The sequence below is a fragment of the Penicillium chrysogenum genome (assembly GCF_028827035.1).
Source record: "Penicillium chrysogenum strain IBT 35668 chromosome Unknown utg000002l_segment0_segment0, whole genome shotgun sequence".
NCBI classification, from domain to species: Eukaryota; Fungi; Ascomycota; class Eurotiomycetes; order Eurotiales; family Aspergillaceae; genus Penicillium; species Penicillium chrysogenum.
The window spans coordinates 5,220,146-5,239,265 of record NW_026622750.1 but is presented as its reverse complement, the minus strand read 5'-3'; the positions used below and the strand labels follow the sequence as shown (position 1 = coordinate 5,239,265).

General features: G+C 51.3%; 11 protein-coding genes across 11 annotated transcripts; 6 read left to right on the top strand and 5 right to left on the bottom strand.

Moving 5' to 3' along the window:
* Positions 1 to 79: 79 nt before the first annotated feature.
* On the bottom strand, positions 80 to 895 carry N7489_005192 (uncharacterized protein; the record flags this gene model as incomplete). The annotated part of the gene is made up of 1 exon (XM_056710944.1): positions 80 to 895. One exon carries the CDS (start codon positions 893 to 895, stop codon positions 80 to 82), a length of 816 nt encoding a protein of 271 aa, XP_056569365.1.
* Positions 896 to 1,804: 909 nt separating this feature from the next.
* Positions 1,805 to 2,071, top strand: N7489_005191 (LysM peptidoglycan-binding domain-containing protein; the record flags this gene model as incomplete). Its single annotated transcript, XM_056710943.1, has 1 exon — positions 1,805 to 2,071. One exon carries the CDS (start codon positions 1,805 to 1,807, stop codon positions 2,069 to 2,071), a length of 267 nt encoding a protein of 88 aa, XP_056569364.1.
* Positions 2,072 to 3,048: 977 nt separating this feature from the next.
* N7489_005190 (uncharacterized protein) lies at positions 3,049 to 4,251 on the top strand (the record flags this gene model as incomplete). Its single annotated transcript, XM_056710942.1, has 1 exon — positions 3,049 to 4,251. The coding sequence occupies one exon, from the start codon at positions 3,049 to 3,051 to the stop codon at positions 4,249 to 4,251; it is 1,203 nt and encodes a 400-aa protein (XP_056569363.1).
* A 1,103-nt stretch (positions 4,252 to 5,354) lies between these two features.
* Positions 5,355 to 7,548, top strand: N7489_005189 (alpha/beta hydrolase; the record flags this gene model as incomplete). Its single annotated transcript, XM_056710941.1, has 5 exons — positions 5,355 to 5,736; positions 5,783 to 7,036; positions 7,084 to 7,159; positions 7,207 to 7,267; positions 7,321 to 7,548. 5 exons carry the CDS (start codon positions 5,355 to 5,357, stop codon positions 7,546 to 7,548), a joined length of 2,001 nt encoding a protein of 666 aa, XP_056569362.1.
* Positions 7,549 to 7,981: 433 nt separating this feature from the next.
* N7489_005188 (class II aldolase/adducin family protein) lies at positions 7,982 to 8,963 on the top strand (the record flags this gene model as incomplete). The annotated part of the gene is made up of 3 exons (XM_056710940.1): positions 7,982 to 8,192; positions 8,246 to 8,553; positions 8,607 to 8,963. The coding sequence occupies 3 exons, from the start codon at positions 7,982 to 7,984 to the stop codon at positions 8,961 to 8,963; spliced, it is 876 nt and encodes a 291-aa protein (XP_056569361.1).
* Positions 8,964 to 9,544: 581 nt separating this feature from the next.
* On the top strand, positions 9,545 to 10,390 carry N7489_005187 (uncharacterized protein; the record flags this gene model as incomplete). Its single annotated transcript, XM_056710939.1, has 4 exons — positions 9,545 to 9,745; positions 9,795 to 10,003; positions 10,050 to 10,121; positions 10,180 to 10,390. 4 exons carry the CDS (start codon positions 9,545 to 9,547, stop codon positions 10,388 to 10,390), a joined length of 693 nt encoding a protein of 230 aa, XP_056569360.1.
* A 190-nt stretch (positions 10,391 to 10,580) lies between these two features.
* On the bottom strand, positions 10,581 to 12,043 carry N7489_005186 (uncharacterized protein; the record flags this gene model as incomplete). Its single annotated transcript, XM_056710938.1, has 2 exons — positions 10,581 to 11,354; positions 11,384 to 12,043. The coding sequence occupies 2 exons, from the start codon at positions 12,041 to 12,043 to the stop codon at positions 10,581 to 10,583; spliced, it is 1,434 nt and encodes a 477-aa protein (XP_056569359.1).
* Positions 12,044 to 13,146: 1,103 nt separating this feature from the next.
* On the bottom strand, positions 13,147 to 14,440 carry N7489_005185 (uncharacterized protein; the record flags this gene model as incomplete). The annotated part of the gene is made up of 2 exons (XM_056710937.1): positions 13,147 to 14,208; positions 14,279 to 14,440. The coding sequence occupies 2 exons, from the start codon at positions 14,438 to 14,440 to the stop codon at positions 13,147 to 13,149; spliced, it is 1,224 nt and encodes a 407-aa protein (XP_056569358.1).
* Positions 14,441 to 14,814: 374 nt separating this feature from the next.
* On the top strand, positions 14,815 to 16,185 carry N7489_005184 (RraA family protein; the record flags this gene model as incomplete). Its single annotated transcript, XM_056710936.1, has 1 exon — positions 14,815 to 16,185. The coding sequence occupies one exon, from the start codon at positions 14,815 to 14,817 to the stop codon at positions 16,183 to 16,185; it is 1,371 nt and encodes a 456-aa protein (XP_056569357.1).
* Positions 16,186 to 16,398: 213 nt separating this feature from the next.
* N7489_005183 (HpcH/HpaI aldolase family protein) lies at positions 16,399 to 17,371 on the bottom strand (the record flags this gene model as incomplete). Its single annotated transcript, XM_056710935.1, has 4 exons — positions 16,399 to 16,661; positions 16,739 to 16,974; positions 17,032 to 17,183; positions 17,240 to 17,371. The coding sequence occupies 4 exons, from the start codon at positions 17,369 to 17,371 to the stop codon at positions 16,399 to 16,401; spliced, it is 783 nt and encodes a 260-aa protein (XP_056569356.1).
* Positions 17,372 to 17,707: 336 nt separating this feature from the next.
* Positions 17,708 to 18,520, bottom strand: N7489_005182 (alpha/beta fold hydrolase; the record flags this gene model as incomplete). The annotated part of the gene is made up of 1 exon (XM_056710934.1): positions 17,708 to 18,520. The coding sequence occupies one exon, from the start codon at positions 18,518 to 18,520 to the stop codon at positions 17,708 to 17,710; it is 813 nt and encodes a 270-aa protein (XP_056569355.1).
* Between the last annotated feature and the right edge of the window lie 600 nt (positions 18,521 to 19,120).

The following is a 19,120-nucleotide window of genomic DNA, read 5'->3' as shown; positions in this document are numbered from 1 at the left end:
GGTATCGTCTTCGAAGTAGGCGCTGAGTTGGTAACAGGAGGAGGATATCAAGTATCTGAGGACTAATGCAAGAACACGGTCACATCATAAAAACGCCCAACGCCCCAAATGCAGCTAACAAACAGAATATGCTAGTCACAACCAGTTGTTGTGCGGCATTCTTATTATCCTCGGGGCAATCGGTTGGCGGGTTTAATCCGTTGCATAAGCGAGTTTTTAAAGACGCCTCTATGCTTGCGACAATGGTCTTGTCAATATTGACACGACAAGGATCCGGTTTAGGAGTCGGAGCGGAGGACGCCACCACTGCGCATGTGCCATTGGTGTAGTCCCCGCCAGACCAATCAACGCCCCGCGGGACCTGCATGGTTTTGTTGGTCACATCGATTGTCACGCCGTATTCCCCTGGACATGTCTTGTTTGCTGTGGCAGCAACGAGATCCACATTGGGGGCGGAACTCTGAATGGTGAACCAGGTTGACCAAGTAGACGTGTTGCGGATCATATCGGCCACGTTGAGATGATTTTCAAAGGCATACTCGTTGCAACTCTGCCAGGTCAGGGTCCATCTCACTCTCCATCGACCCTCGTTGCTTAGGGTAAAGAACTCGTGTGCAAGGTAGGGGCCATTGCCGGTCCAGTTTGCCGATCTGAAATCATGATACCGCGTAACGGTGCCGTTATCTTCATCCAAATTCCATATACTGTAGGAAATGTGCGGATTCAGGTATCTCGCACGCTCTGGATTCTGAAAAGCAAAGACGACCGGGAACGACTCGGTTGGCGCATATGTTTCGTTGCGCGGGAACACTAGGTCCACTTCTAGTATGTTAGAAGCGTTGATTGTGGTCCCCATACAGGCAACGAGCAACCAGCTCGCCCAGGAAACGTGCATGCTGAGGGCGAGTCGGGCCTTTAACAGTGTGTCAGAAGGTTACGAAGGAGAGGAAAACACGGAGATTGATTTAGACGACGGTTTTACGAAGAAGAAATTCAATTTTGTACTGAATGGCGGAGGCATGCACAAAAATAGGGGTTATGCGCTATATAGAGTCAATCAAATGGTGGCATGGGGTTGAAAGAACAGGTGAGACATTCAATTCTTGCCCGCATAAGGTCGCGCCTTGGCAGTTCATGGGCAATCTTACGGGGTTTAAGACCCTACCATCCATGGATGTTCTCTTTCCGCCCCGGGAAGCGCGGATTCTCCCCCTGCTAAGGCTTGGCTTCTGTACTTTATCAACGCTAACCGGCGGTGGACATGGGCCCCTAGTCGCTGAACGCTCCTGGTCGGGGTGCTCCGGCTCCGGTTGACTTATACTCTTATAGGCACTTTTACCCCTTTGGGATATCCAAAATCTTCCATCTCGCACCAGATGGCAAATAATGATATCCGTGCTCTACTGAACTAGCATGGGGAAAATCGGGAAGAAGATGCATGCTATGAATCTATGGAAAAGCAGGCTGTATATGAAGCCTGTACTAACAAAGAAATGGCAAACTGACATATCAAACTGACAAAGCAAAAGCTCAGTCTGCACAAAGGGATAAAGACATACCATGCATGTCAACAAGTACTCTGTACACTCAATAAGCTAGCAAGGGCCCCGGGGCTTTAACTAGTCCTAAAGTAGTCAGGATGTAGTACCTAGGTATTTACCCTTGAACATAAGTCAGACAAGCTCTGGATTACGGATATTCTCTAGCTTTGCTAGCAGCTGGGCCCTCTCGGTCAGCGCTCTCCAGCAGCTGAACCCCGGAATCACCTGTCCCAAATCTCGATACTAGCAAGTCATACTGCGTGATGGGCACCCCCACAGATGACCCCTCGAGTACTACATCCACCACTGCTGCCAGCACCACCACCACCCAGTCCCCAACTACCACTGAGACGGCGCCCAGCAACTCCCCCACTATGCCCGGCATTGTAGGCAGCTGTGATGGTTTCCACAAGGTCTCATCTGGGGATCAGTGTAACACCATTGCTACGAAGTATGGTATCTTCACCTTCCCTTGTCCTCTTCTGTTACATAATCGGAACAGAGTTCCATTCTACAAAACCTGGATCTAACGGATCTAACATTCATACAATGCACAAACCTTTGGTTGGACTACTACATCTGTGTACATGTTCCCGGCGCAGCCAGCACCTGAGCCCTCAGGCCCCACGCCCCAAATGCCTGGAATCGTCAGCAACTGCAAGAGCTTCCACCTAATTAAGGACGGTGACAGCTGCTGGAGCTGCTGGTCGATAAATACGGATGCGGGGATCACGTTGACGTAGTTCCGTGCTTGGAACACACTGATCGACGCGGCGTGCAGTAACCTGTGGCTGGGATACTATGTCTGCGTTGGTGGTTAAACTGCATTGTAGCAATGGTGCAGGTCTCTGGACTCCTAGTGAAGTCAGATCCGCGAGGGGTGAGCCTTATAACGGAAACAGTTAAAAGTGGTCATTTTCGGCACCAATTTCACAGGTCTTTGGATTCTAGGTGTAAGAAAGAATACTATAGTCTATCAACGTGCCATTCAGAGCTCCTTTCATACAGTATCCAAAAATGTGACGAAGAGCAACCTTCTTAGGTAGTTTAATTTGGTGTGGTCCAATAATGATGCTGACATCGTCATAGAATATATAAGAGTCGAGGTGTTCCCTTGATGAATATCCTCTTTCTTCGCTCTAGTACTATTAAGTTGACTAGGCAAAGCAACATAAATAATATTTCTTAACTGCTTGTCCCTTAAATTTGGGAATAGTCTGGTTTTCATGACAGAGTTATAGATCACATATGCTGCGGTTGCCCGTACTAGATCGGGAAGCAGAGCGAGACACTGAAATCAAGTAACCCTTTTGAGACCACTCACCCCGCAGCGCTCTCGACAATCCAGATTCCTCGAGAAACCTCAGACTCAAGCATCACTCTGACATAGTCCATCGGCTTCAGAACAGTCGCTGCCTGAGGCACTGTGGGGTTCTTCACGGACTCGGAACTTTCTTTCTCCGCACACTATCTTATCTGCGACGCGCAAGGATTAAAAAAAATCGCTATGTCAGAGCCAGACACCAAACCTGGCTCTGAATCCAACATTCATCGAATTCAAGAGCGATGGGAAAGTCTGAATGAGATGTTCCAAACCACCGATCCCGAGCCTGCAGCGCCTGTCGGCTCTGCCGACGACCTGGAGGCGGAAATCCGCCAAGCGCAAGCTCAGTTGTCCAGACTGAAGAAGCAGCGTGAGCTCATTGACATCAAACAAAAGGTTGCGGAGGAGGAGAGGGAATTGGAACTGGCCCGCACTCGACTTCTGGCCGCGACCACCCTGGAAGTGCCCCCGGCCACCCCTGCTTCAACTCCATCCAGAGCCGAACCGAAGCAGAACAATAAGGCCGGTACTGATGGAGCCCAAAAGAAGGTTGTTGCTGCCCGATCGGAGCAGATTACCGCTCCAGCTCCCGTGACTCAAGCTGCTGATCGTCGTCCATCGGAGGCTAAGCCGTCCGAACCGAAGCCTTCGCCTAGACCCGCAAACGTGTCCGGTTTGAACCTCGAGCAATTGCGAGCCCTCGCAGCAGCTACCAGGTCCCCCGCCGCACAAACAGCTGTTAAGACTGAATCTCGTTCCAGTCTGCAACCTTCCGCCCGATCCTTTCATCCCGAATCATCCGTCCAGGCCCCACCGGTGCCCAATGTGCCGGTATACAACGGACGAGCTTTGGGAGAGTTCAAGAACTTCTCTATGGGTCTAGAGCGGCACTTTGATAAATATCCGGAGTGGTACAAGATCGATGAGCGCAAGGTCACACGGGCGCTTAAGCACGTTGCCCTTAATATCGAGGATGAGTGGAAGCGTCACGTACGTCACCTACCGGCCGAAACGGTCACCTACGACAGATTCTGTACCTTCCTTATTCACCAGCTCCAGAACGGAGTCTACCCCGATGTCGCTAGGGCGCGCTATATGGATAGCTATCAGCGACCAGCGCAGTCGGTGACTGATTTCTCCAACTGGATGCAGCAGTGGGTTCCACATTTCCCGAATAACGACTCGGAGCGCGACCGCATGCGCCATCTCTTTGAGCATCTGATGAACAGGGTTCGCAACGAGGCTGATAAGACTCACCTGGACTTCGATAACTATTACGAGTTTGTCGAATACCTCCAGCGGGTCGAGGATTCCATCGCCAGCCGCGCAGAGTCTCTTGGTCGCCGGGCTATCAACCCTCGAAAGCGACCTCGCAGCCACGACTAAGCGGTTCGACCTACCTAGGTATTTGCATTCCGCGTCGAGACGAAGCTCCGACAAAGTTGACATCATCTTTATTTACATCTGCACACGGGGATAGATTGGGGGTGGGTTTCTTGCTATTCAATGGGGGCATTTTCCGTGCTATCTTCCTGACTTTTCCGTGTACATACCCGGGGGCGCTGCGAAATCTTTAAAGCAAGGTATTCATTCGTATTGACTCTCTTCATTCTTCATAATCGAACCATCTCTCTTGTGTCAACCGTGACCGCTTTCAAAATTTCCCGGCTTAACGCTAGTTCATCTGAAAGATCTTCCCTGGATCTGGCTGATCCTCCCCATGGAGCCTGGTATTCCTCGGTGAAATACAAGGCCTGCCGCTTATGGAAGTAAGCCAAGAGCTCGCCTTTACCGCTACAGCAGGCGCACTAGGATCCTCATGGGGGACAGGAGGTTCCGCGGTCCTTTCATGGAGTCCCTTATTCAGCATTATGTAGTTCCAGGTACCGTAGACTCGTAGATCGGGTCAGGGAAACATGGACAAGGCGCACTTCGAGCGGCTGGCGGTTATCGTGGCATGACGATCCGAGCTTCAAAGTGAGATCAGTCAGGTTTCGGTCTGTTAGTTATACCTCATATGAATTTATTCCTCGTTTATTCCCTCCTTCCCTCCGTATAAACACCATGTGAAAATAGAAGTTTATTAAGACCAGGTCGCTTTCCAAGATTGCAATGTGGTTGGCGCACTTGGCTCTCCGGAAGATGTTTGGCTACTGGACCCTGGAGATATGCAGGTGCACTGGCCCATGACCCTTCTCCTATTGCTCGACACTTTTCTTTTTTCTTTTTTTTTCTTTTTCTTTTTTGATCTGAACTGTATTCGATAGACTCCCAATAGAATGCAAGCTATTATGGATGATCGGACTGTTTAGGCCAAAAGGGAAACCCCCACTTGGCGGGACCGGCGGGATTCGAAAAGACTTGTCTGATTTCTGACTTGTTCGTTTTATATTCTTGTCCCCTTGGACTTTTGGGATTTTTCCGCTTTGGGGGAAACTGCCCTTCTGCGTGTTTTGGTCAATTTCTGTTTTGGATGTTTTGGTCGCGTGATGGACGGGAAATCCGTGCCTTTATCGCCTTATCAGGGGCGCCAGGTACGCCAGGCACACCAGGCACCTCATCGATATGCTCGCTGGGGATTGCCCCTGCTTGCTGCTGTGTTGATTCTTTTAGTCTGGCCTGTTCCACTACCCTCATGGAAGGTGGTCGAGCCTTTGAACATCCCAGTCACCTGGGACGAAATCGTTCCTTCGCAGTCGCTGGAGTACCATAACTGCGGCGATGAGTTCCAATGCGCGAGACTGGAAGTGCCTATGGACTACGAGCGGACTGATGGGAAAGGTCGCACATTCGCCTTGGCTATTGTACGGTTGCCGGCCAAGGTCCCAGTCACAGATCCGCGGTATGGAGGCGCGGTCCTGGTCAATCCTGGTAAGCCAATTTGCACTTGATATGATGATCTTTGCTCATAGCCCAGGTGGACCTGGTGGACCGGGAACAGTGCAAGCGTTCGAGGCGGGTCGGGATCTCCAGCTGATTATTGATGCGGAGGCCGACCCAAAAGAGACCGGAGCAGAGGCCGGAGAAGGAACTGGCAACAAATATTTTGATATTATCGGATTTGATCCTCGTGGAGTGGGCTCCACAACCCCTCCGGTGATGTGTTTCCCTGATCCCGTATCCCAAAGGAACTGGGAGCTGCAAGTCTCCGCGGAAGGCATGCTGGGAAGCGGACCGGATTCCTTACAGAGGAACTGGCAGCGGACCGAAGCGTTGAACTCGGGTTGTTCGGTATTTGATATGTCGAGTCCAGGATCAGACGAACAAATGATGTCCTACGTAAATACCCCACTGGTCGCGCAGGACATGCTGACCATCATTGAACGTCATGGGGAATGGCGCGAGAACGAAGGCCGGAGAGCCCAGACATCCCACAATAAGTGCTATGGACTGGATGAAGGAAACGCAGTCCTACAACGCACCAAATGGCACCGCGGAGAAGAGCCACTTCTCTATTGGGGTCGTTCATACGGTACCCTGCTTGGAACTACCTTTGCCTCGCTCTTCCCTGAACGAGTCACACGAGCTGTTCTCGATGGCGTGGTCGACATGGTGAAGTATTACCAAGGAACAGGACCGAACGTTGTTGCTGACGCAGATGCTATCTTTGATCGATTTGGTCAATACTGTGACGAGGCTGGACCCGTCGCATGTCCATTCTACGTAGAGGGTGGTCCAGAAGCGATCAGGGCAGCGTACTGGCAACTTGAGAACCAGATTTTCAACACCTCAATCCCCGTCATGGCATCTGCGGCACGGGGACCAGAAGTTGTGACTTGGACGGACATCAAAGCAATCCAGCGTGTTGCCACCTACCAACCCCTCCTTGCATTTCCCGTCCTGGCAGACAGAATGACCGAGTTGGGCAAGGGGAATGCAGTTCCCATGGCTGACTTCAAGCATGGTAACCACTTCGGTGCATGTCCGTCCAACAAATGCAGTCTTGCTGGGCCTTGGTCACCGGAATGTGCTACGTCGCAGGATAACATGCTTTATGCCATGGCTGCTATTATGTGCTCAGATGGCGAACATTTAACATCTCCTAACATTGAGCAGTTCCGGGAAGAATGGTCTAGCCTAGTTGCGGATAGTGCATCTCTGGGCGATTATTGGGCACAATTGCAATTGAGCTGTGTTGGATGGAAAGCTAAGGCTAAGTACCCCTTCGCAGGTATGCCCTATCACGGCCTCAACGCGTTCGCAACTAACCGGTATCAGGGCCATGGGGCGCTACTACGGCTCATCCCATGCTGTTCGTATCAAACACTCTGGACCCAGTGACACCCCTCCGCAGGTGTGTATCTGCCCGTCGCTAGTGGCCGCTCAAGCTAACTGTCTCAGTGCGCAACACATGTCCCGAATCTTCCCAGGATCTAGATTGCTACAGCAAGAATCAGAAGGGGTGAGTTACTCGCGGTAATCCCTCCAGTGATTCATCCCTGACATATCTCCTAGCATACAACACTCACAGCCCCATCGATCTGCGTAGCGAAGGCCATTCGCCACTACTTCCAAACTGGGAAACTACCAGTGACAGGAACTTTGTGTGAAGCCGATTTGAAGCCATTGGTTGGATCTCCGCATCGTCATGCGACGATCAGCCAAAGCTCCAGCCCAGCCGACCGTAAACTGTTCGAGGCGTTGATGGCGGAGGTCCATCGGGCACCTCTGTTTCCGCTATAAAGATCTACAACCTAGATCTCATGGGTCGGGGAAAAGGTAACCCAAAGGCCTTGTTCAACTCTTGAGCAAGCTATCACGATTTGATGCATTAATGATTCCAAGTGCTATGCTAAAGTCCAGCGATTTGATTTCGGTGTATTTCAGTTCCGCGTTAGCTATTCTTTTATTGCTCAATCTTCCTCAACATGTACTATCTAGTCTACCTCAACTACCCTCAAGGGCTACAATGTTATCCTCCGGTGGCGACCAATGTGAGGATATCCGGTTGCGGAGAAGCTACACAACCTCGGCTCCCTCCAGCCAATCCAACAACGTTGATAATCAGCAACCCCGCTTCGGTGTTTTCTCCGCGTTAAGAGTATTGGATGGCCTTGGAAGCAGATATATAACTCCCGTGTGTCTCGACTATCCTCAATATAGACGAGTAACAACCATGGCTCCTCCAACTTCCACCGAGACCCTCGCGAACACCATCAGCATGCAAGCACCACAGTCATCTCAAGCGGCGGGTGCCGAAAAGGCCAAGATCAAGATGCAGATGCCCAGTATGCCTGTGTTCGAGGATAAAATGAAGGAGCGAGAATATTTAAAGGGCCGCCTAGCAGCAGCATTCAGAATCTTTGGCGATAAAGGATACGACGAGGGTATGGATGGTCCTGCAGCGAATCATCCAATCAACAACTAACAATACCATTAGGCGTCGCTGGACACATCACCTTGCGCGATCCGGTGGATCCGACAACATTCTGGGTGAATCCATTCGGCACGGCATTCAAGTTGATGAAGGCATCAGACTTAATCCAGGTCGACCACGATGGCAAGGTCATTGCGGGCGGAGAGAATCGAATGCTGAATGCCGCTGCATTTATGATCCACTCCGCTATTCATCAAGCACGGCCCGAGGTGAACTGCGCTGCTCACAGCCATAGTCTCCATGGACGGGCGTTTTGCTCGCTGGGCCGACCGCTCGATATCATCTCGCAAGATGCCTGTGCTTTCCACAATGTACGTTTTCTTCGATGGCACCCCATGTGAGAGTCCAGCTCTAACAGGATCAGGACTTGGCTCTCTATTCATCATTCAAAGGTGTCGTGCTCGCAGAAGAAGAAGGCCAGAACATCGCCAAAGCTCTGGGCAACAAAAAGGCAGCCCTGCTGCAAAACCATGGCCTCTTGACGGTCGGCAATACAATTGAAGAAACAGTGTTCTGGTTCGTGAGCCTGGAAAAATGCTGTTACGCGCAACTTCTAGCGGATGCAGCAGCTACCGGACGAGGCGGCCAAACTGTGAAGATTGAAGAAGCCGATGCGGCATTCACTTACAAAACAGTGGGGACCCCGAAGGCTGGCTGGTTTAGTGCGAAGCCCCTGTTTGATGTGATCCATGCCGAAACCAAGGGGGAATACTTGGAATGAGATACCCACCCGGTCGAAAGTTAACAAGTTGGCCTTGCAGAACAATATGCCGGAGGGATTGATATTTTGTACGTGAATTGCAATATGAAACGACTTTATGGGACTTTATCTATTACCAAAGTCTTCTTGCCTGTTGTGTACTGCACCGATGTTGTAGTCTAACTCGAGTACTGGCTAGTGTCCTGCTGTCACCTCAAATAGATCCTGTCAGGTAAATAGAAAGCCGATAAGCAGGGCTTCCGACCTGACTGGGCCTCGTTTGGCCGAAATTAATGCGTCAATGAGGTGTCCTCGTGCATGCAGATGGCGAACTTTCACCAATCAGCCTGGTTTTAGGCTTGTTTTAAGGTGAAACATCCGGCTCTGAAGAGCTTCCGGAGGCGCTCCGCTTTTAGTGAATTCCACCACTCCACCGGTGGAGATGGCCCATGTCTTGCCGGAGAAAACTATAAATTGACGGATTGCTCACGCCGACATGAATTTCAATTGATCAAGTGCTCTATACTTGAGATCTCCAACCGAAGGAACACTTAGCGACTGGACGGAATATACTTGCAATCTTCTAGCTCATAATTACCACAATGCGCTTCATTGTACCTTTCCTCGCCGCTGCCGGCCTTGCCAGCGCAGGACTACTAGAGACAGTTGTCAAGAGAGATGACTCCTGGGGTGGTAGTGTCTCGCTCGGTCCCTCTAAGTCCACTATCGTCAACGCCGTCACGACTCTAATCCCAGGAGCTGCACCAGAGACCCAGAACGGTGTGCTATTCCTCTGGCCTGGGGTGAGTCTTCGGTTTTCCTAAGGGGTCTTCTGGTCACTAATAACCATAGATGTCCAACGGAACTGGCGACCTAGTCCAGACTACCCTGGAAAGCCGGTCGAGCAACGCATGGTGCGGAGCAAGCACCGGCCAGTGGTGTGTGCGGGCCAGTGTCTTTGGCAGCTTTGGCCAGCTCGATGGCCCTGGATCACCCGTGAGCGGAACCGACGAGGTGCGGATTGAGTACAACCTTGAGTCCGACGGACAGACCTGGAAGCAGTAAGTATAAACCCAAGATGACTACATACTTCACTAATATTTGCAGGACTGTTACAAACGGCAAGACTGGTGCTGAGCTTTCCACTTACACTCACGAATCTGGACCCTACATGCGAGGGTGAGTCAATGTTCCGTTTAGGATGGTATTTACCGAGGATGATACTGACTGGAGCTAGATACGGTACCGGAACTGAGTGCAACGACAACTGCTCAGGAACTATCGCCCCGCAGAAATATTTGAACACGGTTATCACTCTGGCCTCAGCTGATACTACCTTTGGCTCGACGATTTCTAGCGCCGGTGGTGCTACCTACGCTGAGGTTTCATCCAGCCAGGATGGAAAGGTATGGACTATCAAGCAGATTGACATTCCCGCGATGAATTGAGTCGAGGTCGAGAAATTTGTGTTTGAGTGATTCCAATTGCACTGCGAGTATGCGCTGCAGACACATTTCCATCAGGCAAGATTCGTATATGAAATATAGCCTGGGGAACGTTTGCATCGTTCAATAAATGAATCACTCCTATAATCGATATTCAGCTGCAAAATGCATGCGTATATACAGAACTTCATCTTCACCCCCGATAATCAAGCACCACTTTCAGCCGCACAGGACCAGGGGACGCCGAACCACCAATACCATCCAGGTGCTTTTTCGACTTGACATAAGCATCAACGACCTTCTTAGCACCTGGCGTGATTATGGAGCATCCCTTCCCATTAGCCTGACAGATCGACATCCCCTGCACAGGTTGGTTCGCAATCTGCGCCTGAATAGCCGAAACATCCCATCCCGACCAGCCATTATTCTCGCCATCCCCAAACCCAAACTCGCCCCAGGTACACGAGTATCCGCCCCATTGATCCGTAGGCAGGTGGTCACCAGGCGCAGCACCCCATGCACCCTGGGAGTCCTCGTCAAAAGCAACATAGCGAGTCTCACCGGGTGCAAGAGTGAATGTAAGAGCAGAGTGGCCATACCACCCAGTCAGTTTACCGTCAGGCCCGATCTTATTCCACACAACCACCGTCCACGGGACATCGTTCGGACCTGTAAACTGCGCCACATATTTGTAGGCGTGTGCCTCGGCTGGACTGACGTTGATGATATTGCTTCCCCAAGGCTTTCCGACATTGCCCTGGTAGTGAATCTCCGTGCCTTTTCCTTTTGGCGGAGTACGTCCCCCGAATCCTTTTGTTGAGAATTGACCTTTCGGCGGTGTTGCGGTCCACTCCACTGGCTTAGGCTTGTCTGGCTTTGGCCCTGGGAGGATCTCGTTGACTACTGGGAGATCAGGGAGGACTTCGTTTGGCAGATTGAGGACGGCATCAATTGGTCCGCCGTTGTTCTTGGGAGGTGGTGGGGGGGGCGTTTAACTGGGACGGCTTTCTCTTCTTCTAAAGAGCCCTTTGGCAGCGTGGCTGCAAGGGCCGCGGCTTTTTCTTCTTTTGAGGGATTCCCCGGGGGTGCGTTGGCAAGTGGCACAGGGCTGACATCTGGGTAGACGGTGACCCTTACGGTATTTGTGGCGGTTTTGGTGACAGTTTGTGTCTTTAAGATGGTAGTGGTCACCTCTGGCTCTGTCACTCCAAAAACTGCGGGCTTAGGTTGAGTTAAATGAGGCCGAGCGGGCATTATATTTATCGGCGCAGGGAGGATAGGCTCCGGCTGCGGTTCATGTTGATACCAGTGGTTCTCGTATGCCTCGGGGGCGGCGACGTTGTACACATCATGATTATGCCAACATGGCGTAGGCTCAGACTTATGCTCAACAAGCGTAAGGGTGGAGTGAACGGGATTGGTTGGCGCGCAGTTTCCAAAAACGGTTGTGGTTGTTGTGAGCGTTATGGATTCCACAACGAAATCGTCCGGAGCGTTATTCACATTATCCCAAGGCGGATTTTGCAGCTTGAAGTCTTCGATGGCCGGCATCAAGCGTCGATGGTGATGGTGATGGCCATGCGCAGGATGGTGGATGCCAGCCAATGCATACCCGAGGAAGCCCGCTAACAGGACTGGTATAGATAGGGGCCCCATTGCAAAGTACGAAGGTTGCGATTGACGATAGCCGCGTAGAAGGTCAAGTGGGAGGCACTGACGCGATGGATCAAGGCGTCAATGGAGGTATATGCCAAAAAAGAAAAAGAGAAACGTTCAGTTGATGGAACCCATGTCGATGGCGCGGTGTTGGCGGTTGTCGTTGTCGCGTAAACTCACGATCTGGGGGTGGGACTTAGCTTTATACAGCCTTTGAGAAATGAAAAAAAAAGGTCTGGACTGTTTATCTGGAATGCCATCGCACACTTGGCCTTTGAAGGGCTCGAAGGGGACAGTAGCAGCCCTGAATTCCGGGGTTCCTTGGCTGACCCTTGGAAGGCTTTGAATCGGACTGCATTGTCGAGTAATTCGATTTAATATCACAATAACATGTATGGTAGACTAGACATTTATTAGATAGCCGGAAAATAAGGGAAGTAAGAGTACCTCTTGGGGGAAATAATGTTCGAGGCCTTCACGTTCAGGTTCAAGCTCGCCGTGGCCGGCGTAGCCCCTCTAACGCGGTAACGCGTTACATTCCGCCCTGAATCACATTTGTCCCTCTTTCTCCCCGAAACATGGTCTAAGATCGGTCGCATCTTTCATTTTCCAGGTTGCAGGCAGTCTTCGCCCTTGTTTAACATATCATAGAAGGCTGTGTTAATACTGATAGGATTAACCCTGGTAAGGAATTAAAGCTCTTTGATTCCATGGTTTCCCACTGACCGACACTGAGGGCTCAAAACTTCTTGATAACTACCTACCTAGGTAGCCACTCCCGGAGATGTCATCAAAGGGTTCATCGAAGAACCTTCCAAGGTTGGAAAGGAGACTCTTGCTAAGAAGGCTGTTTGAATACGCCACCCAATGCGATGCCGATGTACTGGGTCAGATCTTTACGTTGACTTCTAACATGAGAGAATGGCCGCTCTCTGCAGCCCAGCTGCTTTGATACCAACACAAAGAAATGTGAGATCTGGTGTGTGCAATGCCTTGCTGTCGGCAAGTGACTACTCATGCGCTGACATATTGCCGTTTTCAAAATTCTATGTCGCGTAAAAGCGATATAATGCTAATTCTCGAATAGCATTCATACAGTAATCCTAGCTCTTCATGACCTGGCCACCGGCGTACCCCACATATTCCACATTCTCATCATGCAACCCACAAACACTCAACCGACCAGACGGCAACAAATAGACATGGAACTCATTTCTGAGTCTCGAAACCTGGTCCTTGTTTAGCCCCGTATAACTGAACATCCCAATCTGCATCTCAAGATGGGACCAATCCTGCCCCGTCTCTTTTTCCAAGCTCTTCCTTAACTCACGTCTCATCCGACGCATCCGTGAGCTCATCGTATCCAAATCCGCTTCCCATTGGGACCTCAGCGCTGGATCCCCAAGGACCGTCTCAACAATGCTTGCTCCAAACCGGGGTGGATTAGAATACTCAGCGCGTGCAATTGCCATCAGTTCACCACGCGCGCCCTGCACCGAGAGATGCGCAGGGACAACAAGATGCAATGCACCGACACGCTCACCATACAGTCCGAAATTCTTTGAAAATGACTGTGCAACACACATGCCCAGACCCGCATGCGTCTCGGCACTGTCGAGGATAGTCGCCGCGAAGTGACGAACAGCCCAGGCATCCCCGTGGACGTCGCCACTTGCGAAACCCTGGTACGCGCTGTCGAAGACGACGAATAGCTTCTTTCGACAGACCAAATCCGCGACCTGCACCCACTGATTCTTGGACAAGTCCATTCCTGTGGGGTTATGCGCGCACGCCTGCAGAATGACGATGTCGTTAGGCTTGGCGCGATCCAGGGCAGCTAACATCCCTGCTATATCGACGCTGTTTGTGCTGGGTGAGTAATATGGATACTCAGCAACAGTTACTCCGGCCATTTCCCAAATAGAACGGTGGTTGATCCATGTGGGGGCGGGGATGAACACTCGGTCTGGGCCGACATGGCGGGCCAGGAATGTGGCTGCGAGGTGATTTGCGCCTGTACCGGAGACGGTTTGGATTGAGGCGGCGTTCCTCTGAAGGCTGGACACAAGGGAGCCGAAGACGAGATCCTTTGCTAGGTTGAGGAAGGTTGGCGAGCCTGCTATACCTAGGTATTCGTGGGTCGTTTCGCTGAGGAGATTCTTTGCCTGGATTGAAAGGTTAGCCCTTCTGTTGTGTTTTAAACGCAGAATACCGTTGGGGTTTGAAGTACTATACCTTTCGTACACTGGGCAAGATCCAGGGCTTTCCGTTTACGTCGCGATACGCCCCCGCAATGAGAGACACTTTGTTAAGGTGAGGGTCTGCGTCGAAGTCGGCCATCAAACCAAACGCTGCGTCCGCGGGCGCCACTGGGAGGTTGAGATACTGGTTTACCATATTGGTAACCGACCTGCGCGGCGGTATTACTGAAGACAATGCTCGTTGTCGAAAATGGTTATACTGAGCTCCGATGCGCGGACTGGATCCAAGGAGCATGGTCCGGAGAAACGGACGGCTTATTGCTGGACACTTTGACCGTCGCCAAATCGTTGAGCATTAAAATACCATTGAATAGTTGGGTTATCCATTCCGGTTGGGGCCCGTCGGCATATCGATTGATTTCACCGAAGGCGCCGCCACGGGGCTATAGCAGCGTTTCGCCGAGCTTAAGCGCATAGATCGAACGTACATATAGCGGTAAGGAAGGACGGATTCATGTCTCATTTTCCATTATCATACTTTGATTGCATTTCTCTCACTCAGCCTACAATATGAGTGAATCAAGCATTCTGGGCCGACTATCCGCGCTCGACACAAACACTGTATCCGATGCCCTAGACTTCCTCCAACTCAAAGGAGCCACCTACGGCCTCCGACCACTCTGGGACTGTCCCAAGATTGTTGGCCGCGCGAACACAGTGAAAGTCGGCAAAAAGCAGGATATCGCTCCAACAACCCACCTCCTCACCCCCGTCATAGACGCCGTAATTACCGACGACCGCATCCTCGTCATCGCCGGCGCCCCCGATGGTATATCTTGCTGGGGCGACATAATCGCCAACGCGTCGCAAATGAAGAAGATCCGCGGCACTGTCATCGATGGCATGAGCCGAGATATTGATGGTAGTCGCGACATTGGATATCCCGTCTACGGCCGGGGCGTGACGATGATCAGCGCGCGCAACCGGATCGTGCAGCTCGAGTCCGGAACAGCACTGCAGGTGCAAGGCGTCACCGTTAATCATAACGACTATGTGATCGCCGATCAATGCGGGACAGTCTTCGTCCAGGCTGAACGCATCGAAGAGGTCGTGGAATTAGCGGAGCGAATTGATCGTCGTCAAGCGCTGATGGTGAAGGACGTGCGAGCCGGTAAACCGGTATCTGAGGTCATGCATGACACAAAATTCGAGGCTATTCACCACACCAGATCACCGCCAGCCGCTATGGCTCCGGCAGACCTTCGCAATCCCAAACAAGCGAGTCCTGATGACCAGGAATTGTCCTCGCTATTCGCCGGCTCAGACACACCAGCGGTCTCTGACGCGCTTGATAAACTCGGCATCCCCGGACAGGCATTCAATATCATGCCTCTAACCAACTATAGCAAGGTGACGGTTGGGCCGGCCTTCACTGTCCGATACGTTCCGACGAGCATCCCGCCAGGAAGCGTTGGCGATTTCATCGACGACGTTGCCATTGGTGATGTCGTAGTCATTGACAACGGCGGTCGGACAGACTGTACTGTATGGGGCGATATCATGACACAGTACGCCGGCATACGAGGGATTGCTGGCACCGTTATTGATGGAGTCTGCCGCGACGTGAACCCTGCCATCAACGATGGATACCCTATCTTTACCGCGGGGCGCTGGATGCGAACCGGCAAAGACAGAGTTCAAGTCGGCGGTGTCAATGAAGCTATTGGCATTGGCAAGGTGCATGTTCAGCCTCGCGACATCGTTGTTGCCGATGCAAATGGTGTGGTGATTGTCCCGCGAAACCGAGCTCGCGAGGTTGCTGAGCTTGCGACAAAAATTGAAAAGAGTGAAGAGGGCATTAGGGATTTAATCACTAGCGGTGCATCAATTGCCGAGGCGAGGGAGAAGCTTGGTTACCACACGCTGCAACGCAAAGGCTAGGCTGTTATCATGATATGGAGAAGTGTTCCAGGTTATTCAAGGCAAACTGTAGCTCCTTATGAACACAGATTACTTCATTTCTAGTTACCAACGATCGTACTCTATTTGATGCATTGTTCAACCGAAATTTTCCTTGCCTTAAGGGCAATACTAAATGTATCGTATCATCTCAACTGAGCGCGTGTGTTGGTTGGCCACCATTCTCATAGCCTATCATGAGCGTGCAACCTGCAGCTCGGACTTGTACCAGTCCTGGATTGCCCGAATATCGTAACTAATTGCCACAGTATCAAAAACCTTCAGGTGCTCCTTGGCTGAGGCCCCGGAGTTTGACAGTCGGCCGACCCATTTGCCATGTTTCCCGGCAGCCGTCGCGATCTTTTCGATGGCATCGACGAATTCAGGCTCATCACCTTTTGCAGGGACATACCCAAGGACTGATAGGGCGAGGTCGTTTGGCCCGATGAAAACCAGATCTTGCATTGCATTAGCGGAAACTCCTGGGACGACCGCAGTAGGCCGCGCGATGTTTGAATGTCAATGGGTTACTCACCAATACCAGGCACGGCACAAATAGCATCAACATTCTGAACCCCAGCGTTGGACTCTATCTGAACACATGTAATAAGGGTTTCATTGGCGGTCTTTATGTACGTCGGAGTATCGATGCCAAGGGCAAATCCAGGAAATGCCGAGCCCTGGCCACGCAATCCTTGTGGGGGAAATTTTGCGGAGGAAACAATGGCCTCGGCTTCTTGTGCAGTGTTGATCTGAGGGACAACGATTCCGCTGACGTTGTAGCACTGTTAGGAGCGTGTCGCGTAGTATTCGTGCGACGCAACTCACTGTGCACCAGCGTCCAAAGCTCTTTTCACCAAATCCGAGTGCGTCCCTCTGAGTCGGACGAGCGGTGAGACACCCATGGCCGCGATGGCAGCTACTGCACTGTGCATAGAGTCATCGCTGATATGGCCATGTTCGCAATCGATGATTATCCCCTGAAATGACCATTAGTACGTAAAAGGTAGCCATCCAGATTAAGGACAGTAGTCACATCTACGCCGGTCTGAGCGATCACCTGGGCTGTTCGAAATGATGGAAGGCCCATGAACGTCATGATGGGCTTGTTGTTCGCTCGGAGAGCATTGAGTAGGCGTAATTGTGGGTTGTGGATCGAGGTCGTCATGGCTGTTTGGTACGACATTTAGCGTTTGACACGTTGCTGTTTACAAAAAGGTGAAAAATGCGACTGCAGAATATAAAGTATAGAATCAGGCGTTCATGGCCTTACTTATACCAGACACTCCGTACAAATTGGGTGGTCTAACGCCGTCGGCGAAATCAAAACTTCGACCGATATTCGAAAAGCATTTTTAATGAGCTTAGAGTAAGTACTACGAACACGTCTATAGTTTGGGGCTACTGGCTGAAAATACCTACGAAAGTCATACTGGACGTCCTATGTCTATTGTTTCGTTAAAGTGTGATGTCTATGAGTTCCCCCTTTCTACTCTGCCATACTCTATCCTGCGACCGCACTAATTCTTTTCATAAATGCTGCAATCCGACGCCACATCTCGACAGGGTTGGAATACATAGGGAAATGGCCACTCTCCGGAATCTGTGCCAGCTCCACGCTCTCTTTCTCCAGTCGTGGTAGATATGATAACCCGCGGTTCTCTTCCCCGTACATAAACATCTTAGGGCAGGGCAGACTCAAGAACATTCCGAGCAAATCGCCGTTATCCGACAGTCGCACCATGGACTCGAAGATCGGACGCACAGCACCAGCTCGCACACGCGAGCGCAGGGTACTGGCATACAGCGGGCTGGCGAAGGACTTTGTCTCTCGAGTGCGAACAATGAAAGCATCCAGAAAAGCCTCTGGGTCATTAGATGGGAAGTTGAAAATTTGACGGCTGAGGAAGCAGTCCTCCGGCGCGAGATTGCCTTTTATATCGACGAAGCTCAATACGCGGTCGGGGCACTGGCGGGCAAGTAAAAGGGCTGTGAGACCCCCCATCGAGTGGCCTATAAGGTGGAATTTTGTGATTTTGAAATGTTCAAGCACGGCCGACGCGGTCGCGGCAAGGAACGGGATATCTGTGGCGGAGAGGTTGTTGCTGTCGGAGTGTCCGCAACCAGGGGCGTCAAACGCGAGATATCCACACTGCTGAAGGGCTGGATTTAGAGTTATATCCGCCAGATCTTCTTTACATGAGCCGAAGCCGTGTAGGAAGAGAATTGGATCGTTGTTATTGAGATTGTGGATTGTAGAGAGGCCGAGGCTCACGCCCTGGATTTCCAGCGATATTTTCTTGTATGTGACGGCCATTCTGAGATTCTTTGGATACAGGAAAAGAATGACACTGAAAAAAAATCATATGGTTGGTTTTTTCGAAATATCGGACCTTTAATCTACAACTCGTCGAAACTACGTCGTCTGGGGTCGGCAAGTTTGAGCCATAACACCGAGGCAGCTTCGGCAAAATCAGCGAGTCGCACCGAACCAGCCCTGGAGAGATGCGCATTTGGCGGTAAGCGGCGGTCTAAGCGGCGGTATAAAAGTGTGATTTACCGAACGGAAACATCGGAGAACCGGCCACTGACGCCGTCATCACTTGCTCCGATCGCTCAACGCTCAACGCTCAACGCCTACCCTGGGGATCCCTGGGGATCGCTGCGCCTACACCGATGAACAGGGAAGCACAATGCCCGACAGAACCCGGATGAAAATTCCAAAGAGCATCGCGTAGGGTAGCTCCTTCCTTTTCCCTCTAATAGTCGCCACTAATCGATTTAGCTGTCGCAGATGCCATGCGAGAAAGGTTAAGTGTTCCGGGGGAGTTCCCTGTAGCGGTTGTCGTCAGGCAGATAATGTCGAATGCGTCTACCCCCGAAAAGCCCGTCTAGTCAAGGTTAGCGAGCAGTGAGT